Genomic DNA, 20009 nt, shown 5'->3' with positions numbered 1-20009 from the left:
CATTTAATTCATACTCATAGTTCCTTTGAAGAAGGTTTTAATGTGAACACTTATCCTTCAGGATGTGTCCATAATTATAACTTATAAATTTAGGTTATTGTCTAAGATAAACATGCCATAAAGTCCAGGTGTGTCTTGGTGGCAGTATCTAATGTAAATCCAGTCTGGTGGAATATAATACTAGACTGAGGATTAGAGACTTCAGTCTGGTCTCCGGTCTGTCACTGCCATTACTAAATGATCTTGGGAAAGTCAGTTTCCCTCTGGAGGCCATGCTTTTTCACTGGTAAAACAAACAGTTGTTTGCACTGATCTTTAAGACCATCTTCTGCTGTAACATTTTATCACTTTATGCATAACATTTAAACTTGAGAGCACAACTGATTGTACTTACATTTTCTGAAACTTTTCTATATATTTTTTTCTATACTCACTACTTAAGGAAATTTTATTTCACTTCAAATTTGGTTGTGGAAAAAGTCAGAGAAAGAACCTAAGTGTAGAAAAGAAAAAAAATTAAAAATATTCATATTGAGCAATCTTGGGGACATCTAGGCTGGTTCAGGGCAGACATAAATGACCTTGTTTTGTTCTAAATTCAGCTCACTGGCTTATGATGAAAAGTGAAAGGTTATTATATGGACTTACTGGGCAAAACCAGATTTTATAAATAATTACCTGTCAGACTGTTCAAGATAGACAAACATACGCCAGACCAACAAAAACAGAGACCTGTCATATTTCTGAGAGAAATGTACATTGAGTCTTCCTTCTCTGGGACTATAAGGAGATCAGGTAGAATAAAATGAAGGGAAAAACCCAAAACCCCGTATTTTCTGCCTTGTGCATACTTTAAAATGTATAATGTGGGAGAGAAGGAATTTTGATGTGAAAAATTAGCCTCTGAAAATTTTATACCATCTATAAGCCTGGCAGATCGAAACCAAATACAATAAATGCTGTCGTTTTAAAAGTTAGGATGTTTACTGTAAGCTTATAATTTTCCATGATTAGGGACGCCAAGAAAAATAAGAATGATGATAAAAAGAAAAGTTTAATCATACATTTCAACAAGCACAGATGGAACATCAAAACCCTTTGGCAATTTTTTGATATTATATATCTGCATTTTTTGCTCTTGCTCTTGACATGAAGATTTTTTCCAGAAGGACTCACATAGAACAGGTAAATGATAGTTAACAAATGTGAATAATATGGCGCAATCATATTAACTGATCCTCAAAATGACTTGGTCACAGGAGGAAAATCTTTCATGCTTCTCACTTCTGCTTTTATTAATTCTTTACAAAGACTTGAGTGTGTGTAAAAACCACGATAAAAGTAAAATTACACAAAATAAAAAACTTCTGTTTTTGCAATTCAGGTTGAACCAGGAAATTTACAATTACATCTGCTATATTTTGGGTTTTTCCCAAGAGTCACAGTTCCTTATCTACTGGAGAGGGTATAGACTTGAGAAGGGAAGCTCAGCTCCACCAGCAATATATACCTGAGCACACTTCCAGGCAAAGTGTGGTGGTGTGTGGAAAGGAGATAGAAGATTGCTCAGCTCCCCTTCTATTGAAACTGATTCCTTTGCTTCTAAATGGCTCTGTGTGTGTGTGTGTGTGTGTGTGTGTGTGTGTGTAAGGAGCAGGCCTGGGGATGATAGGGACAGGGGAAGGAGAGAAATGAAGATTGGGGAGGAGGGATTACATGAGGCAAAACACACATGGTAGACAGAGATGCAGGATTCTGGGAAGAAGGCTTGAGAATTACTTATACTATTAGTGGGGTAAGGGGAGAGAAGATGGGGACAGTATATCATGTCAGATATTTGATTAGTGTGAATTTACAAAATGGATATTCACCTCTAAGATACATGTAGATATAGTCAACAAATGTTGGCTAGTAAGGTTGATGGGACAGTGAATGGAGGAAAACTGACTACCTTTTAAATTTTGTTTCCTTTGTTTTAAATTTGGATTACAATATGCATCAAACAAAATAGACTAAGTGCTAGAGAAAAAAAAAAACCAACACTGCTTTTAAGATATGTGCACTGAGGGCAGTAAATCCATTTCAAATTAAAATTTCAAAATTGTGTGATCTGCATTCTTGTCCACCTACACACTATCCCAAACATCCTGCCATTAATTAGCTAAATGGCCCATCTAGTAAACAAGACTAAGCATTGAGGGGGCTGGAAAAGAGCTGGAGTCAGCCAGTTGATAGTCACAACAAACCAGCCCACTCTGAGGAGACAGAGAAGGTAAACTTGTATTTTATTTTTGTCCAAGGAGGGAAACAGAAGTCACCTTAATAGAACATTCATTGCCTTTTCGGTTGTTACAGTCACAGTCACTTCAGCAGGCCAGAAAAGCCATTCCGTTTCTGCGGTAGGCACTCTGTCAAAGAAAAAGAAATCTGCAATGAATTATCACATCAAGTCAAACCAGAAAAAGAGGCAAAAAAGCAAGCAGAGCTTTCTTCCTGTTTGTGTAGACTCTGCTGGCTACAATCTAACAGGGTGCTTAATCTGAACATTTCTGGTGGCAAAACTATAGTAACCACTCTATTAAAAAGTCAGTGTGGTTAACAAGTGGTTAGTGATTCTATTTTGGGGAAGCAGGAGATATGCAAAATAAGACATCCATTTTGTTAATTGATTGGGCTTGGTTAAGCCAAAGACATGTTGTGTTGAATATGTTTGTCCTTTATAAACATGTGTTCTCTATTGGACATGCTCAAGAATCACTTCTAACTAAGTATCTTAATAGTCTATAAATTACTGGCTCATTATAGCCCTCCCAGGCCTAATTTATAATCTCAGCAAAAAGCTATGGGAACAGACACTAATAGAGGCTTTTCTTCTCCCTAAAATATGGTGATTTCTAAATTCTGTATATTTTAGACATTATAAAACTTGAACTTACATAATTTTACATGCATACATGTACCTATAGATGCATATATGGTTATTCATGATGGGTGAAACAGTCCCATGAAAGAAAACGTGAAAGTGGATACTAATTGAAACAATATATTCCAATAAAGAACATAAAACTGCATGATTTTTCATACCAAGATTTATATTTTACATTTCAGTGTTGGAAAAGACCCCGCCCGGCGTCTCTTGTGACCTACTCTGAGTCCCACAAGACCCAGAGTGAACTGAAAAACTAAAATCCAGGATTTAGGAGTAAAATTCTCACCACCATGTTTTTCATTATTTTTGCTAGGAATGGTCACTTTCAGAGAATTCATTATCCTTTATTAGATGCATTTTTTTCTGTCATCTGTTTTAAGAGAAACAAAAAATGTCCAAAGCCTCATATCTGAATTTCTCCCTTTTCTCTAATAACTCTGAGGCTGTTTCAGTGTGTGTTCATTCCAGTCAGTTTACCTTCAACAGTCATTTTTTTTTTTTTTTAAAGATTTATTTATTTATTTATACAAGCACTGGGTACGGTCAGAAGCGTTGGAGGGTGAGAGAATTCACAGGAGCCAGAGCGGGGAGCAGAGCAGGCAGAAGGACCGAAGCACACCGCTGAGGGGAGCAGCGGGCGGCAGGAGAGGTCTGCGCGCCATGCGGGACCCTCCTCCGGTGGCCGGGGAGCAGCCGGGGATCGAACCGGCGCCGCAGAGGCTGCGGGCAACCTCGCAACCCAGCGCTCAACCACTGTGCCACCGGGGAGGCCCACCTTCAACAGTCATTTTGTAGGAAATATACAATAAGCTTTTTTGATTAAAATAATGTTATGTGGATGCCTCCCGGGTGGCGCAGTGGTTGAGCGCTGGGTTGCGAAGCTGCCTGCAGCTTCTGTAGCACTGGTTCGATCCCCGGCCACCGGCAAGGGTCCCATATGGCACGCAGACCTCTCCTGCCACGCCCGCTGCTCCCTTCAGCAGTATGTTTCGTCAGTCTGCCTGTTCTGTTCCCCGCTCTGGCTCTGGTGAATTCTCTCTCACCCTCCCGCCCTTCTGACTGTACCCAGTGCTTGTACAAATAAATAAATAAATAAATCTTTGGGAAAAAAAAAAAAAGAAACGACATTTATTAAAAAAAAAATGTTATGTAAGTGATGAAGAGTTTTACAGTAGCCTGTAAAGCAGAATAGAAAGAGTTTTAAGACTGTAAGAGTTTACAATCTTAAAAGAAAAGAACCATATTTTTAATTATACTTAAAAAAGGAAAGACTTTCACTAACTTGAGGTGCAACAGAGTTTTCTGGATAACTTTTTGTTAATTCATAAAATATTCAATTAACTTCAAAACCTTCCTTCCAAATATCCTGCTGCCACAGAATTTACCATGGTTGTCAGCTTTGGAGCCCCAGCTGGAATTCCACTGCTTGGTCATGCTGTTACGCAGTTCGCTCTGGATCAGTATATCAAGGATGTGAAAATAGTGGCATATTCCAAGATCCATTCCTCAGGGCTCTCTCTGTGAGCTCGTTCTTTACGACTGGACTTTTTGTGCCATAGGACACTCGTGGATTAAAGCAAACATTCTAGCAAGAACTAGAAAATTCCAGTGCTACCTCCTAAGATTGTACACTGGAGAACAGTATTAAATGAGTTCCTCAGAGAGCCACAAATAACGCGCAGGAATGGAAAGTGTCTTCCCACAACCACAGGAAGGGGAGCTTCGGGCCTTGCAATAGCCCACCCCCACCACGGCTGCCTTAGAGAGGCTTCTGCCAAAGCAGTACTTTCAGCTTCTTGACCTTGATATTTTAAATTTTATAAGCACAGCGACCATGTTTAACATATCATGATATTTAAGGCTCAGAGATAGTTTACATGGCAATAAATGGACCTGGAATAAAGCTGGATTCCTCTTAAAGGTAAATGACTGGAATAAACCTTGCTCAAAAAAGTAGTTTTGGCTCATGGCTGAGTCCACCAGAGAATTTCTGGAGTGGGCAATATGAAATGGTCCTCTTCTACCTAAAAGGTCATGTTTCAAAGATCAATTTACCTTCATCGATAATTTCTCAGTATTGTTTGCCAGCAACAAAAAGATAACAGGCTTATTGATAACAGATTCTCAAAGTAGTCAAGTTTAATGAGAAAACCAAAATTTAGAGTTGATCCAGATTTCTGGAATAAGTTCTTTCTGTCCTAATTTTAGAATGAAGGAACAAAAAAAAAAAAAGCAAAAGAGTAACTTAAGCAAACCAGTCCCCTAGTGTCCTCCACCCTGAGTCACTGCTTTTTCCTTATTGTATACCAAGGATGCATGCTGTCTGTGATGATGGGAACATCCCACATTTGGCATCCTTTCCAGAGAGAGTAATTTTGGAGAAAGATAAATGTTGACAACTTATCTTTTTGTCCACTGTAAATTTCTATTTGTGTTGCAAATATGGAAAGTAAATTTATTTTTATTTTTATAATTTTTTTTAAAGATTTATTTTTATTTATACAAGAGCTGGGGGACAGGCCAGAGGGTGAGAGGATTCACCACAGACAGAGTGGGGAGCAGAACAGGCTGACAAACCAAAGGCACTGCTGAAAGGAGCAGTGGGTTAGACAGGAGAGGTCTTCCTCGCCATATGGGATTCTGCCTGCCTGGCCGGGAATCGAACTGGTGCTGGAGAGGCTGCTGACAGCTTCACAGCATGGCGCTCAACCCGTTGTGCCACCGGGGAGGCCCAAGAAAGTAAATTTAAACATTGCTTGGTATGAGTGCCTTCCCTACCAAGGCCACATTCTAAGCAAACACTGTCAGATTCTGAGTGACTCCTGTTCTGTATCTTCAGACACTCTTAGTAACACCCAGAACCGTATAAGAAACAGTCAGGACCTCCCTCCAGTACTGAAAAGTAGAAACTGGTAACACAGTCAGACTTCCCCAACAATGGGTTCGAGCATACAGAACTCCTACACACTACAGACCATTTAGGCCTTATTTCTGATTTAATTAAACTCTGCTCAACTAGTTCTTCCACAGGGATTTGTTGCACAACTCAGGTAATTTATCATCTCTCCAAGTAACCTGGGAAGATGTTACTTAGTTTTTATAAAGGACCACTTGTAATTTTCACATATTTAAAAAAAAATCAAGGATCAAGTTAGCTTCCAATTCTTGATATGGCTCCAAATATCCTGTTACACAAATTTCAACCTACCTACCTATTTTACCTGTTGCACTGGACATGGGGAAATTAACTTGTAAGTGTGTACTACATGTATACATATGGAAGAACAAAAATGTAACCCCCAAAATTAAAATTCAAAAAGAAAAATACCATAGGATCCCTTTTATAGGTGAAATTTTAAAAATAACAACCAAAACCAGAAGGCCAACTTAATGGATACAGAGGCTTAGTCATTGCCAGAGCGGGTGATGGTGGGAGAAATAGGTGAAAGGGGTCAAAACATAAAAAGAAAAAAAAGAAAGTATTTTAATGTCAGTAACCTTTTCCCCTCACAGGCCATACGTCTAATAGCAAACTAAATATATTAGTGAGACTGAAACACTGTATTTTTACCATCAGTTTAGAAAATAATCCATTTTTGAGTACCTCAATTTTCTCATTCTTCTTCATTAATAGCAGTAATTTTGAGGGTGTCCAACCTCTTAGAACCTGGGAATTTACATTTAGAAAATGTACACCAAAGTTTTTCTACCAAGATTATTATAGAGATGCAATTTTCGGCCTTGAGAAGAGTAGGTGGGAGGACATAAAGTCATACTTTAAGGTGAGGTGGATGGAACAGAAGAGAGTTCTGCCTATTAAGGCCTGAAGATTACGCAAATTTGCTTCTTATTTCAAGTGGACACCGAATAGACTCTAGTTCCTCTCCTCCATCCTTTAACAACCACTTATTAAGTGTAACTAGGTACACCAAGCACAGAATTTTGAGTTGGAAACAAAGATAGAGTAAGTCCCTGTCCTCTAGGGAACCAATAATTTACTGGGGAAGACATTCATGCAAACAAATAATTGCAACTCTGAGTTAACTGTTAGAGATATGAACAAACTATGGAAACGGGGTAAATTTGAAACGTATTTAAAAATAGCAAACTATTTAGGCAAAAGAAGATGAATATGCTAAATACGTTAATAATTAGCAATTAAGCACATCCCTAGTTTTAGATTGATTTTTTGTGTGTACGTGTGTGTATTTCTGCCAGTAGCCTAATTAATAGACTTTACAGATAAATCATCCCTCACCCAGTTCAGACTTCAAGATCTTATTCTCATTATTACCTTTCCAGATTCTCTCATGCTTCCTCAAGCTTTAAATAAAACTGATGTCAGTAAGATGGCAGGCTAGGAGGTCCTGAAACTCATTTCCCTCACAGAAACAGTAAATAAACAACTACAGACAGACAGAAGAAGTTCTGGGAAAGCTCTGGACTACAACAAAGAAGTAGAAATTCTACAGAGCTAAAATTAGTACGGCTACACAGAAAAGTATTGGAAACAACCTAGAACAGAATTTCACCCTACAAGGAAAAGAGAGCCACAGAACTGTTAGGAAGACTTGTTGCCGACGAGTATGTTTGCAGTCTTTGCTTACTCAGGACCTCAAAGCCTTCACCGGTGCAGAACCCAGCTGATGGAGATGTCTGGGTCTTCACTGCTGCCATTTCCTCCAGGGGGCTGGAGTAGTCAGAGCAGTGAGACCTGCCCCTAGGGCCGTAGTTGCTGCTGTGGCCTACTGTCTGGGAACTGGACATCACAGTTTTTCTTGCCAGCTATGTGACTGGAGCTGGCAGTGTCTGTGCTCTGCCTCTGGTATCTAAGTCATAGCTTTGACTGCTATCACCTGGCTGTGCTCCTACAATTGCTACTTTGTGTCTCACTTCTTGAGTCCTAAGCTTGGCACTGGCTTGCTGGGATGTCATTGGGATACACTGTTGCAGCTCTGTACTTCACCCCTTGGGTCCTCACCCTGCCCTGTAAGCTGATCCAGGAGTGGGGTTTTCTACTCAGTATCACCAAGGCCAGGCCGCCTGTCTGTACCAGAGTTGAGACTCTGGGGCCAGAGTTGAGACTTTGAACCATTGTTCCCAGGGTATGTTGTGGCTGCACCCTGTGCATTGAGCCCATGTCAGTGCTGTGCCCTGTGATCTCATGACCTGTGCCTATGCTGTGTTCCTCTGCCCTGGATCCCAATTCATGGTGGCAAGTAATAGAGACTAAGACCCTGGTTCCTTGGGAGAGCCGTATATGTCTGTTCTGCAGACACTGGCAGCACCACTATAGCAGGAGCATCTGTGGCCCAGGGACCCTACTGGTAAGGTAGATCCAGGTATGCCTGAGCCCACAACTCTGGGTATATTATTGCTCTGAGTGTCAGTGTACCAGACAAGAGGGATGCCTTTGGCTACAACTTTTTCCCAGAGGCAAAAGGAAGACCGTAGCAGCCTCTGCCACTAAGGACTCTAATAGCATTAGACTCCCTGCCACTTGCTATTTTTGGTCACTAGCCATTGACAAATGTGGACACACACACACCCAGTCATCTCCTTTTGAGACATATGTTGGTCGTCAGGGCATGGGACTCAAAGCTCCAACCATCTAATCACATGGTTGCTCCATTGGCTATCAGCCTCCATCCTTAGGTGCTGTCTAACAGTCACTTCATTCACATATGAGACATCTTTATAGCTCTCGTCATAGGAAACTCCAAGGGTTTTAGGAGCTCTGTGCTAGAAACAGGGACAAAAACCAAATGTGTATTTCTTATTTTAAATCACAATATCACTTTGATGAGCACAGATGTAAAAATTCTCAACAAAATACTAGCAAACCAAACTCAACAGCAGTTATACCGTTATACACATTATACACCATGATCAAGTGGTATTTATCCCTGGGAAGCAAGGATGGTTCAATATATACAAATCAATAAATCTGATACAACACATTAACAGAATTAAAGGTAAGATCATGTCATTTCAATAGATGCAGAAAAAACATTTGACAAAAGTTAACATCCTTTTATGATAAAATCTCTTAACAAAATAGGAATAGAAGGAATGTACTTCAATCTAATAAAAACCATATATAGAATTCTGCAACACATCATACTCAATGGTAAAAACGTAAAGTCTTCTCCACTAAGGCTAGAAACAAGACAAAGATGCCCTCTCTTGGCACTTTCATTCAGCACAGTACTAGAAATCTTAGCTACAGCAATTAGGCAACAAAAGACATTCAACAGAAAGGAAGAAGTAAAGTTATCTGTTTGCAGATGACATGATTTTATACATAGGAAACGCAAAAGCCTCCACCAAAAAAAAAAAGTTAGAGAGAATGAATAAATTCTGTAAAGTTATAGGACACAAAATCAACATAGAAAAACAAGTTGCGTTTCTATATACTAATAATGAACTATTTGAAAGAGAAAGTAAGAAAACACTCTCATTTACAATATCATCAAAATCAATAAAATAATTTGGTGCCTCCCAGGTGGCGCAGGCAGTTGAGCGCAGTGCTGTGAAGCTGTCCACAGCCTCTGCAGTGTTGGTTCAATCCCTCCCTGCTCACCGCAGAGCAACCCACATGGTGGGGCAGACCATTCCTGTCTTGCCTGCTGTTCCCCTCAGCAGTGTATTTCAGTCAGTTGCCTGTTCTGTTCCCCGCTCTGTCTCTGGCGAATCCTCTCACCCTCCCACACATCTGGCCTGCATCGTGGTTCTTATATAAATAAATAAATATTTAAAATAAAATAAAATAATTAGTAGTAAATGTAACCAAGGAGGTTAAAGATGGAAAACTACAGGACACTGATGACAGATATTGAAGGGAACAAAAATAAGTGGAAAATCATCCTGCATTCTTGGAATGGGGAACTTCATAATGTTTAGATAAGTATACTACACAAAGTGATCTGGAGGTTCAATTCAATCCTATCAAAATTCCAATGGTGTTTTTCACAGAAGTAGAAAATACAATCCTACAGTTTGTATGGCTCCCCAAAAGACATGTAATAGCCAAACAAACTCTGAAAAAGAAGAATAAAGCTGGATGCATCACACGTGCTGATTTCAAAATACATTACAAAACTATAGTAAGCAGAACAGTATGGATTGGGACAAAAACAGAGATCAATGGAACAGAATTCCAAAATAAACCATGTGTATATGGCCAATTAATTTTTTCAAAGGAGCCAAGAATATAACATGGGGAAAGTATAATTTATTCAATAAATAGTGCTGGAAAAACGGGATAGGCAAATGCCAAAGAATGAAAGTAGATTATTCCCATCTTTTTTTTTTTTTAACAATTTCTTTTTTTTAAAGATTTATTTATTTATTTATTTATTTATTTATTTATTTATACAAGCACTGGGTACAGTCAGAAGCGTGGGAAGGTGAGAGAATTCACCAGAGCCAGAGCGGGGAGCAGAGCAGGCAGAAGGACCAAAGTACACTGCTGAGGGGAGCAGCGGGCAGCAGGAGAGGTCTGCGAGCCATGTGGGACCCTCCTCCACTGGCCGGGGAGCAGCCGGGGATCGAACCGGCGCTGCAGAGGCTGCGGGCAGCTTCGCAACCCAGCGCTCAACTGCTGCGCCACTGGGGAGGCCCTATTCCCATCTTAAACACAAAAAACAACTCAAAATGGGTTAAAGATTTGGATGAAAGACCTGAAACCATAAACAGAGAGTATATTAGCTCCTTCATATTGGTCTTGGCAATGATTTTTTAGCTAAGACACCAAAAGCAAGATAACAAAATCTAAATAAAAAGTGAACTACATCAAATTGAAGACCTTTTGCTTAACAAAGGAAACAATCAATATATTTAAAAGGCAGCCTACACAATGGCAGAAAATATTTGTAAACCATGTATCTGGTGATGGATTAGTATCCAAAATATATAAAGAACTCATACAATTCAACAGCAAAAAGTAAATAATCTAATTAAAAATGGGTAAAGGCCCTGAGTAGACACTTTTCCAAAGAAGATATAAAGATGACCAATAGGTACATGAAAAGGTGTTCAACATCCCTAATCAGGAGGAAAATGCAAATCAAAACTACAATGAGTTATCACTTCATACCTATGATAAAAAAGACGAGAGATAAGAAATGTTGGGGAGGATGCAGAGAAAAAGTAATTCTTATACACTGTTGGTGGGAATGTAAATTGGTACAAAAGTTATGGAAAACAGTATGGCTGTTATTCAAAAAAATTCGAATTACCATGTGACCCAGCATTGCTGGGTATATAGCTAAAGGGAATGTAGCCAATATCTCGAAGAAATATCTGCATTCCTATGTTCACTGAAGCATTATTCATAATAACCAAGAGAAGGAAACAACCTAAATGTCCTCTGATGGGTGAGTGGATAAAGAATATGTAGATGCACACATACACAAACAAACACAATGGGATATTAGTCATAAAACAGAAGGAAATTCTGCCATTCCCAGCAACAAGGGTGAATCTGGAGGGTGTTATGCTAACCCAGAGAGAAGCTCAAATACTATATATCATTGCTCATATGTGGAATATGGGGTGAAAAAAAGGCCCCTTTAATAGAAATAGATACAAGGTGGTTGCCAGGGATTGTGGGGAGGGAAAAATGGGGAGATATAGGTCAAAGGATACAAACTTTGAGTTATAAGAAGAGTACGTTCTGAGATCTAATGTACAGCATGCTGACTATAGTTAATGATATGATGTGTAGTTGAGAGTTGCTGAGACTCGATCTCACAGGTTCTAACCACATACACAAAACACATAAAAGATCTAACTATGTGAGGTGATGAATGTTAATTATCTTGACCCTGAGAATCACTGTACAAGGTATATGTATATCAAATCATCGCATTGTACATTTAAAATATATACAGTTATGTTTGTCAATTATTCCTCAATAATGCTGGGAAAAAAGGAAAATAAAATAACTTCATTATAGCAAGTCCCAAATGTACTTATATAAATACTTCATTTTTTTAAACCTAGACAGAAGATTTTAGTTTTACTGTCTGCATTCCTATAAACATGGATAATTTGACTTCAGTGAATCTTTACTGATTTCTTACTCTATTTAAAAGGCTTTGTGCTTGGTGACATAAAAGACACAAAGATAAGTACCACAGTCCCTGCAGTAAGTAAACTTTCCAATTTAATGCTAATGTTTTTGCTATAACAAGAAAAGTGCATTGAGAAATCATTCTCAAGGGTAGGGAGGAAGGAGAAAACAGGCATCTTTTTTTATTTGCTTTTATTCATAATATTTAATTTCAAATAATATTTAAAAGGGAGTGAAAGTTGTATATTTCTTTTAAAATTTTTTTTACTTTATATATATTTTACATCATTCTTCATTTTAAAAAGGACACCTGTACCTCTATGTTTATTGCAGCACTTTTTACAATAGGTAGCTATGGAAACAACCCAAATGCCCCAAAATAGATGACTGGATCAAGAAGATGTGGTACATATACACAATAAAGAATATTACTCAGCAATCAAAAAGATAAACTCATGCCATTCACAGGTTGTATATTCCTTGAAGCAGAGAGGGGCAAAGGTTTTTAAAAGCTGAGATACAAGGTTTCATGGTTTAGGAAGAACTTTCAGGTTCATCTCTAACTTAGCCTACTAAAAAGGTCATAGTATTCCTTTTTTAAAGTGACATTACTAGTGAGTGGTAAATTTAGGATTCAATACCCATGGCCAATATTCTCATTATACCACATTGTCTTACATTCAACAACAACAACAAACCCCAAGTCCTGAAATCTGGCATAATTTATTCTATTTTACTATAGACACACATACTCTGCTACTGCTAACAAACTCATTCATGCTAAGTATCACTTAATGGGTAAATTAAAACTTAACTTCAAATTTAAATTAGATCAGCCCAGTGCAATAATTCATAGTACAAAGATGAGACTTAAATATAAATCAACTTCAGTTTGGACACATTTTGACTAGCGCTTATTTTCCAAAATAGTTTTAAGAATAGTATACAGGGAAAAAGAGTGTGAGCCCAAATCACTTGGGGAGCTTTGGGAAAAAACAAAACAAAACTAACCCAATACTCTGGCTCCAGTTCTCTGAAGTCCATTGATCTGAGTGGAGTTTACGATTTTAAATGTTTTAAAAGCAATCCAGGTGATTTGGATGCATGCTGAGGGCTAAGGATAGTGGTAGAATGGATGAGTATAGGTGGCACTTTTTCAGAATCTGTCATGATTCATGATAAACAGTACTTTTTAATGAAAACTCTAACGTTGGCATATAATATAGAGAAATGAAGAAATGAAGGTGTTCAGACAATGTCTATCACCCAGACAGCAGATGGATTTACCTGTATGTCTTACTTTTCTCACTTGTGGGCCCTCTGTTTTGGTCTTCCCAGATGCTGAGTTGCCACTGCTAAGAGACAGTTGTCCAGACTGCCAGACCATGCTTAACTGTATCATGGAAAAGGAGTTTGGAAGCTAAGCCTTCTAAAACAAACTGAACGAATCCTTTGCTTCCATCTAGAATCAAGTAACAGTGGGATCGTGGAATTGGAAGTTTCTCTGTGAAGCCCTCTAGTCCAATTCCTAAAGTAGCAGATGAAAAAAAGCAATGCCCAAAAGGGTGACCCATCCTTGGTCACGTGGGGAGAATCCAGGATTCCTGACTTAGTCTTGGAATCTTCATGGATGATTCCCATTCTGCCCAAAGCTATGTGTTTAGTTTCTCTGACCTTAATGGGGAAAACAGATGTGCAGAAATAAATTGTTTTTCCGGATTAAGAGCCCTTGGGAACAGAACAAAAGTGAAGGGACTGGGGGGAAAGTAGGGACTTAATGATGTCCAAAACAGCACAGCTGAGTAGTGAGAACAAGGCAGGCCAGTATGAGCTTTTAGTTTTACTTCTGGCTTTCTGATACATGATTAGTTCTCCCTTGGAGAATCACTTTATTTCCTTGAGTACCCCAAAATTAATTTTGATAAATGGACAAAATATCAGAATAATTAAGACAAGTTAGGTTGAAAGATTCTGTGACAAAAGCATCTTTCGGACCTTCAAGGAGGTGATATAACCACATGTTCTAGAAGTCTCACTAAGGCTGTGTTCAGTTTCTGATTTAGGCTGATCAAACAATGTGACCTGCCTGGATCTGTTTGGAGTTGGTCGATTTGGGTTAAATCCAGCAGTAAAAAGGTCAGTAAGAAGATCTGGAGGGTACAGTCATCACCCTCTCTCAAATCACTGTTAATTCCCAATTAACTAAGAATATGTAAGGTAGACTCTCTATTTTGCATGACTTGGAGTTGACGGGACTGCGGTCATGAGCAAGGGCCTGTGGTTTCCGAAGTGCTCTTCTCCACTCCACATGGAGTGAGCACAGAGGGCAGAGGCTCCTCGTCACAGGCTTGGCTTTGTTGGGGGGAATATGAGGGGAGACAGTGGAGTAAAGTGGAAGCAACAGCACTCTCACTAGATCTTACTTATTAAGTTAATATTTAAGCAAAGTGTTTGATTTATTGGGATACGCAGCTAAGCTGGGGTTAGGGATGTGGGAACATTTCTGAATTTTAGATATAAATGCTGTTTGATAACACAGTTAAGTTAGTTCTTTTCTCTGCCCTACGGAAGTCGTAAGTATTGCTGTAACAACCATTCATACTTACAGTTGGCCTCTCTCTACGTCTGAGTTGACAGAAACACTGGAGACTAAACTAAGACGCCTAAATTCCACTGCTCCATAGTCCAAAATTCAGTCCTGCCCTCTGTGGGGTCACTGGATTCAGAGTCTGAGCCCTCTACCAGTTTCTCCATTTGCCTAAGGAGGTGACCGTGTCTTCAGAGACAAACTGTTTTGCTTTAATTCTATAAATCTTTGAAGCTCTAAAGCTTCATTATCAAAGCTATGTAATAGCTTCTTAAAAGATAAAATATGGCCCCCCCTTTTTTGCTGCCCTTATGTCTGCGTGTGGGCAAGAGATTTAATTACAATGAATAAAACTGAATGGTGGTCTAAGACTCTTAAAATCAAAGTGGAAATCATGGCTGAATTTCATTAGCAAACATAAATACAAATAGGCACATCTTGTTTGTACCAATGCCATGTGACTTTTACTCCTTTTGATAATTTCATTCTAACTCTGATATTTCAGAGAATCTAAATTGAACCATATGATGTATAGCACTGTAACATGCAAAGCTCTTCATTAAGCATTTTCCTTTTTGTATACTTCCCAATGTTATAGATATCCTGTGAAAATCAAGGAGGGCAGTTTGTCAGACAGCAGAACCTTGATTTAAGAACAGTGGAGGGAGCCCAGTCCTTTAAATAAGAGATCTTTTCTGGCAGGCAGAATGGGAGAAAAAAAAAGACATAGCATTTACTCTCATTCTAATCCAAGTAACTGGGAGTCTATAACTCTTACGGAATTTGTTATTTTATGTATGTTTTTCTCTGAGTCTGCATCATATTCTACTTATTACAATTTATTTCAGCATTCAGAAAAGTCTCTAAATGAAAATTCAGTTATTAAGAAATTACCATTTCCAATTGCACAAGTCGCCTCAAATAAATTACATGAGAGCTATGTTAATATTTTTATTATGGAGCAAAATAAGTGGTTTTTTTTGACACAAACAACATTACATTTTAAAAAAAATGGTGTTTCATGAATGCTGTTTTTAGCACTTTCATGAAACTGAAAGTGTAGAATTTCTGAGTATAAATTTTTTTCACATTATATGTATATCTATGGTTAATAATAATTAAATACCAATAATATTAAACTTTCCTTTAGCAACCTTCTGTTATAACAATCAAAAGACAGATGTCTGAAATTATTCCAAGCTGCAAACACATACTAGTGTATGCGTAAATAGTGCCAAATTGGCAAGAGTTAGTAACCAAAATCTCTACTTTAGGAGACTCAGGTCTAGCAGCAGTTAATTCTCATTTCTCCTGATAGACAAAAAGCCCCAAGGAGGCAGGGAATTAGTTCTGTATGTCCAGAGCATAATTCACTACATGGCAAAGAAGTAAGTGTTACTACCTATTCATCTAATAAATGAATGCATCAGACTAGCAAGTAGCTTAGTTTCTTCCAGACAACAGTGAGAAATGCTAACATGAATGCAACATGAGAGCAGGGACTGGAATATTCTTAAAATTAAACTTAGACCATATACTTGTCATTTCACAGGATAACCATGAGCAGCAATTGCGAAGAAAAACAAATTAGTGACCTTAACGGCTCACCATAACCAATGTTGCAAAGCAAATAGTTACTCTGATATTGGTTCTCAGTTCCCATGGGGAGCATTTCTGGGCTTGTCCTTATTGTTATCTTCCAGGAGTAAAAACCTTTGAATCAATGAAGCCAATGCACTGTTTGTCAGAAAAAAAGAATCCAAATCATCTAAAGTAACACTGTTAATTTTTTTTTAGTATAAACATTGAGTATAAACATTTCAAATATTCTGTTACTGAAAATTACAATTAATACTAAGCTTATAGTAGATAGTATAATTTTTTTACAATCTTGTGTTGTGACAATGTTACTTAATAGCATTTTCAAGATCTTTAACAATGGTATAAGATAAAAATGAAAAGAAAATATCTTTCAATGGTTTAGCCACATCAAAAATACAACAGTAATAGCTGTTAACCAATGGTTAACACACCAATTTAGGATAGTAAATAAATTATAATTAAGTCTCTTGAGAATTCTTTGAAGAAAATGAATACTAAAAATTATGATAGCACAGGACATAATAGTTAACAATGTCAATCACATATGGTAGCCACCTGAAAAGTTATATTTCTTTTTTTTTAAGATTTATTTATACAAAAGCTGGGGTACAGGCCAGAGGTGCGGGAGGGTGAGAGGATTCACCAGAGACACAGCGGGGAGCAGAACAGGCAGACAGACCAAAAGCACTGCTGAGGGGAGCAGCAGACGAGGTCTGCCGCACCATGTGGGTATCTCCCTGGCTGGCCGGGTATTGAACCTGCACTGGAGAGGCTGCAGACATCTTCACAGTGCTGCGCTCAACCCACTGCACCACCGGGGAGGCCCCTGAAAGTTATATTTCTGCAAGAACCTGCACCACCACAGTGCAAAATACAGCAGTGACCACAGATGTGGTTCTCTCCTTTGTGGCGAACAGTCTAAAGGGAGAGGCATATTGAATGAGAAATGACAAAAGTGATAGGGCTTACAAAATGAGACTAGTGTGCACAGGACCATGTAAGAGGGCAGCAGAGCTGGGTAGTGGTGCTCAGGGAGACTTTTTGAAGAAGACACACAGTTGAGACCTGGGCTAGGGATAGGAAAGATATGGGTAGCAGGGCAAAAAGTGTTCCAGGTAAGATCCAGAGTGAAAAAAGCTTGATTTACCTTGTTTCCAAATGCCAGACCATAGACTATGCTTGTCATAATAAATGTGAAATCCAAGATACCCACTCATATTACTTATTACAAAAGGAATTATCAAAAATTCAGGTAAGAAATGTTCATATTATATAAACATTCAACTAATTCTTTTGAGTCACTGCTTTAGGAGCTAATAAAATTTTTTTTATATTAAATTGGAATAATCTGGTTTCTAGTCTTTCATGTAAGCTTGGGAGTTGCCATTCTTTCCTAACAGGTAAAAAGCTGAAAAATTGAAAGATATAAAACGTAAAAATATTTTAAATAAAATGAGACACAACTTATCACAATTTGTTTAGCACATTTGTTTGCTTAAAGGGAAATACATAGTGCAACACATTAGAAAAGAGTTCTAAAATCATTCATCTAAGTCTTCACATGTAGAAAGTACAACATATTAAATACAAAATAAACAAAAGAATAGAAGTAATAAAAGCAGAAATCAATGAAATTGAAAACAAGAAATAGGAAACCAACAACAATACTATATGCTGGACCTTTAAAAAGTTCAGTAAAATTGATAAGCCTTTAGTCTGGATTAAAAAAAAAGAAAAAAGAGAATTCAAATTGTTAATATCAAAAATGAAAGTGGTGACATCACTATAGGTCCCATGGATAATAAGAGGATAATGAAAGAATACTATGAAAATGTGAAAGCCAGAAACTTGGTAACATATATGAAATGGACCAAATTCTTTGAAAGACACAGTATGCCAAAACTTACACAAGAAACAATCTGAACAAACCTAAATTAAAGAAACTGAACCAACACTTGATTCCTTCCAAACAGAAAACATTAGACCCAGATAGGTACAATGGTAAATTCTACCAAATATTTAAAGGAGAATACAGTTCTCTACGATCTCTTTTAGAAGATAGAAGCTGAGCGGATATACCCTTTAAAAAAAATTATTTATTTATTTATACATATAAGAACTGGGGTACCGGCCAGAGGTGTGGGGGGTCAGAGCCTTCACCAAAGACAGGGTGGGGAACAGAACAGGCAGATTGACTGAAATACACTGCTGAGGGGAGCAGCGGGCTCGAGACAGGAGAGGTCTGCTACGCCTTGGTCACCTCCCTGGCTGGGGATCGAACTGGTGTTGCAGTGGCTGTGCATAGCATCATAGTGTGGCGTTTTAACCCCTTGCACCAATAGGGAGGCCCCTGAGGGGATATGCCTTAACTTATTCTGAAGTGAGCATTATCCTAATACCCAAACAAAGAAAATACAAGACAAAGACAATATAAGAAATCTGTAGGCCCATTTCTCTCTTGAATACAGATGCAAAATCTTCAACAAAATATTAGCAAATTGAGTCTGACAATGTATGAAAAGAATTGTATGCCATAACCAGGTGGGATTTATCCCACTTACCCAAGGTTGAGTCAACATTAAGTCAATTAATGTAATCCATCACATCAAAGGATCAAAAAGAAAATCACAAATGCATCAATAATATGATATTAACAAAGCCAATATCCATTCATGACAAAAACTTCACTAAACTAGGAATAAAGAATATAAAAACCCTAGAATTAGCATTATACTTAATGGTGAGAAATTGAAAGCTATGCAACTATGATCAGGAACAAGGAAACATATCGTCAGTACTAGCTAATACAGTAAGAAAAAAAATTAAAAGTTAAAAATTGGAAAGGAAGAAATAAAACTGCCTTTGTTTGCAGATGACATGCTCATCTATGTAGAAAATCTGAAAGATTTGACAAAACACTCCTGGAATTAACAAGTGAATACAGCAAGGTCTCAAAATATACAGTTAATAAATAAATCATTTCCCTACATGCCAGCAATGTAGAAGTAAAAAAACACATTGCCATTTACATTAGCACTCTCAAAAAGAAATAATTAGGAATAAAGCTAACAAAATATGTATAAGACCTATGAGAAAAATTATAAAACTCTAATGAAAGACACCAAAAAAGAACTAAGTAGGTAGAAAGATAATCCATATTCATGGATAGGAAGACTCAATATTATGAAGACATCAGTTATTTCCAACCTGTTCTAAAGAGTCAATGCAATCCCAGTCAAATCTTATTTTATGGATATTGACAATCTGATTCTAAAGTTTATCAAGAGAGGCAAAAACCCAGGAATACTCAATATTGAAGAATAAGGATTACTAATGCTATCCAACTCCAAAAGTTATTAAAAAACTACAGTCACCAAGACAGTTGGTATTGGCAAAAGAATAGACAATTTGATTGAGGAAACAAAACAGAGAGTCCAGAAATAGGCCCACATAAATATATTTAACTGATATTTAGACAAAAGAGCACAGGCAATAAAGTGGAAGAGAAATAGTCTTCAATACATGGTGCGGGAACAACTGGACAAAAAAGTGAATTAATACATAGACTTTATATCTTTCACAAAAATCAACTCAAAATGCGTCGAAGACCTAGATGTTAAACTAGAAAAACATTGGGGCCTCCCTGGTGGCGCAGGTGGTTGAGTGCAGCGCTGTCCGCAGCCTCTGCAGTGCGGGTTCCATCCAGCCGGCCGGGGGGATACCCACATGGCTTGGCAGACCTCTCCTGCCTTGCCTGCTGCTCCCCTCAGCAGTGTATTTCAGTCAGTCTGCCTGTTTTGTTCCCTGCTCTGTTT

General features: G+C 38.0%; 1 protein-coding gene across 4 annotated transcripts in view; it reads right to left on the bottom strand.

The window, feature by feature from the left end:
• Nucleotides 1–2288: 2288 nt before the first annotated feature.
• The window catches only part of SUPT3H (SPT3 homolog, SAGA and STAGA complex component), a gene marked incomplete at its 5' end in the record, with an annotated part of 404664 nt that continues 386943 nt past the window's right edge, over nt 2289–20009 (bottom strand). For all 4 annotated transcript variants that reach the window (XM_084227837.1, XM_084227838.1, XM_084227839.1 and 1 more), the window contains one exon: nt 2289–2408. In XM_084227837.1, the coding sequence (XP_084083963.1) occupies nt 2367–2408 (42 nt within the window). In that variant the 3' untranslated portion in view covers nt 2289–2366. The remainder of the gene's footprint in view (nt 2409–20009) is intronic.

This window comes from Talpa europaea, assembly GCF_964194135.1.
Source record: "Talpa europaea genome assembly, chromosome: 2".
NCBI lineage: Eukaryota > Metazoa > Chordata > Mammalia > Eulipotyphla > Talpidae > Talpa > Talpa europaea.
Note: the sequence above shows the minus strand (reverse complement) of the source record. Positions and strands in the feature narration are given on the sequence as shown.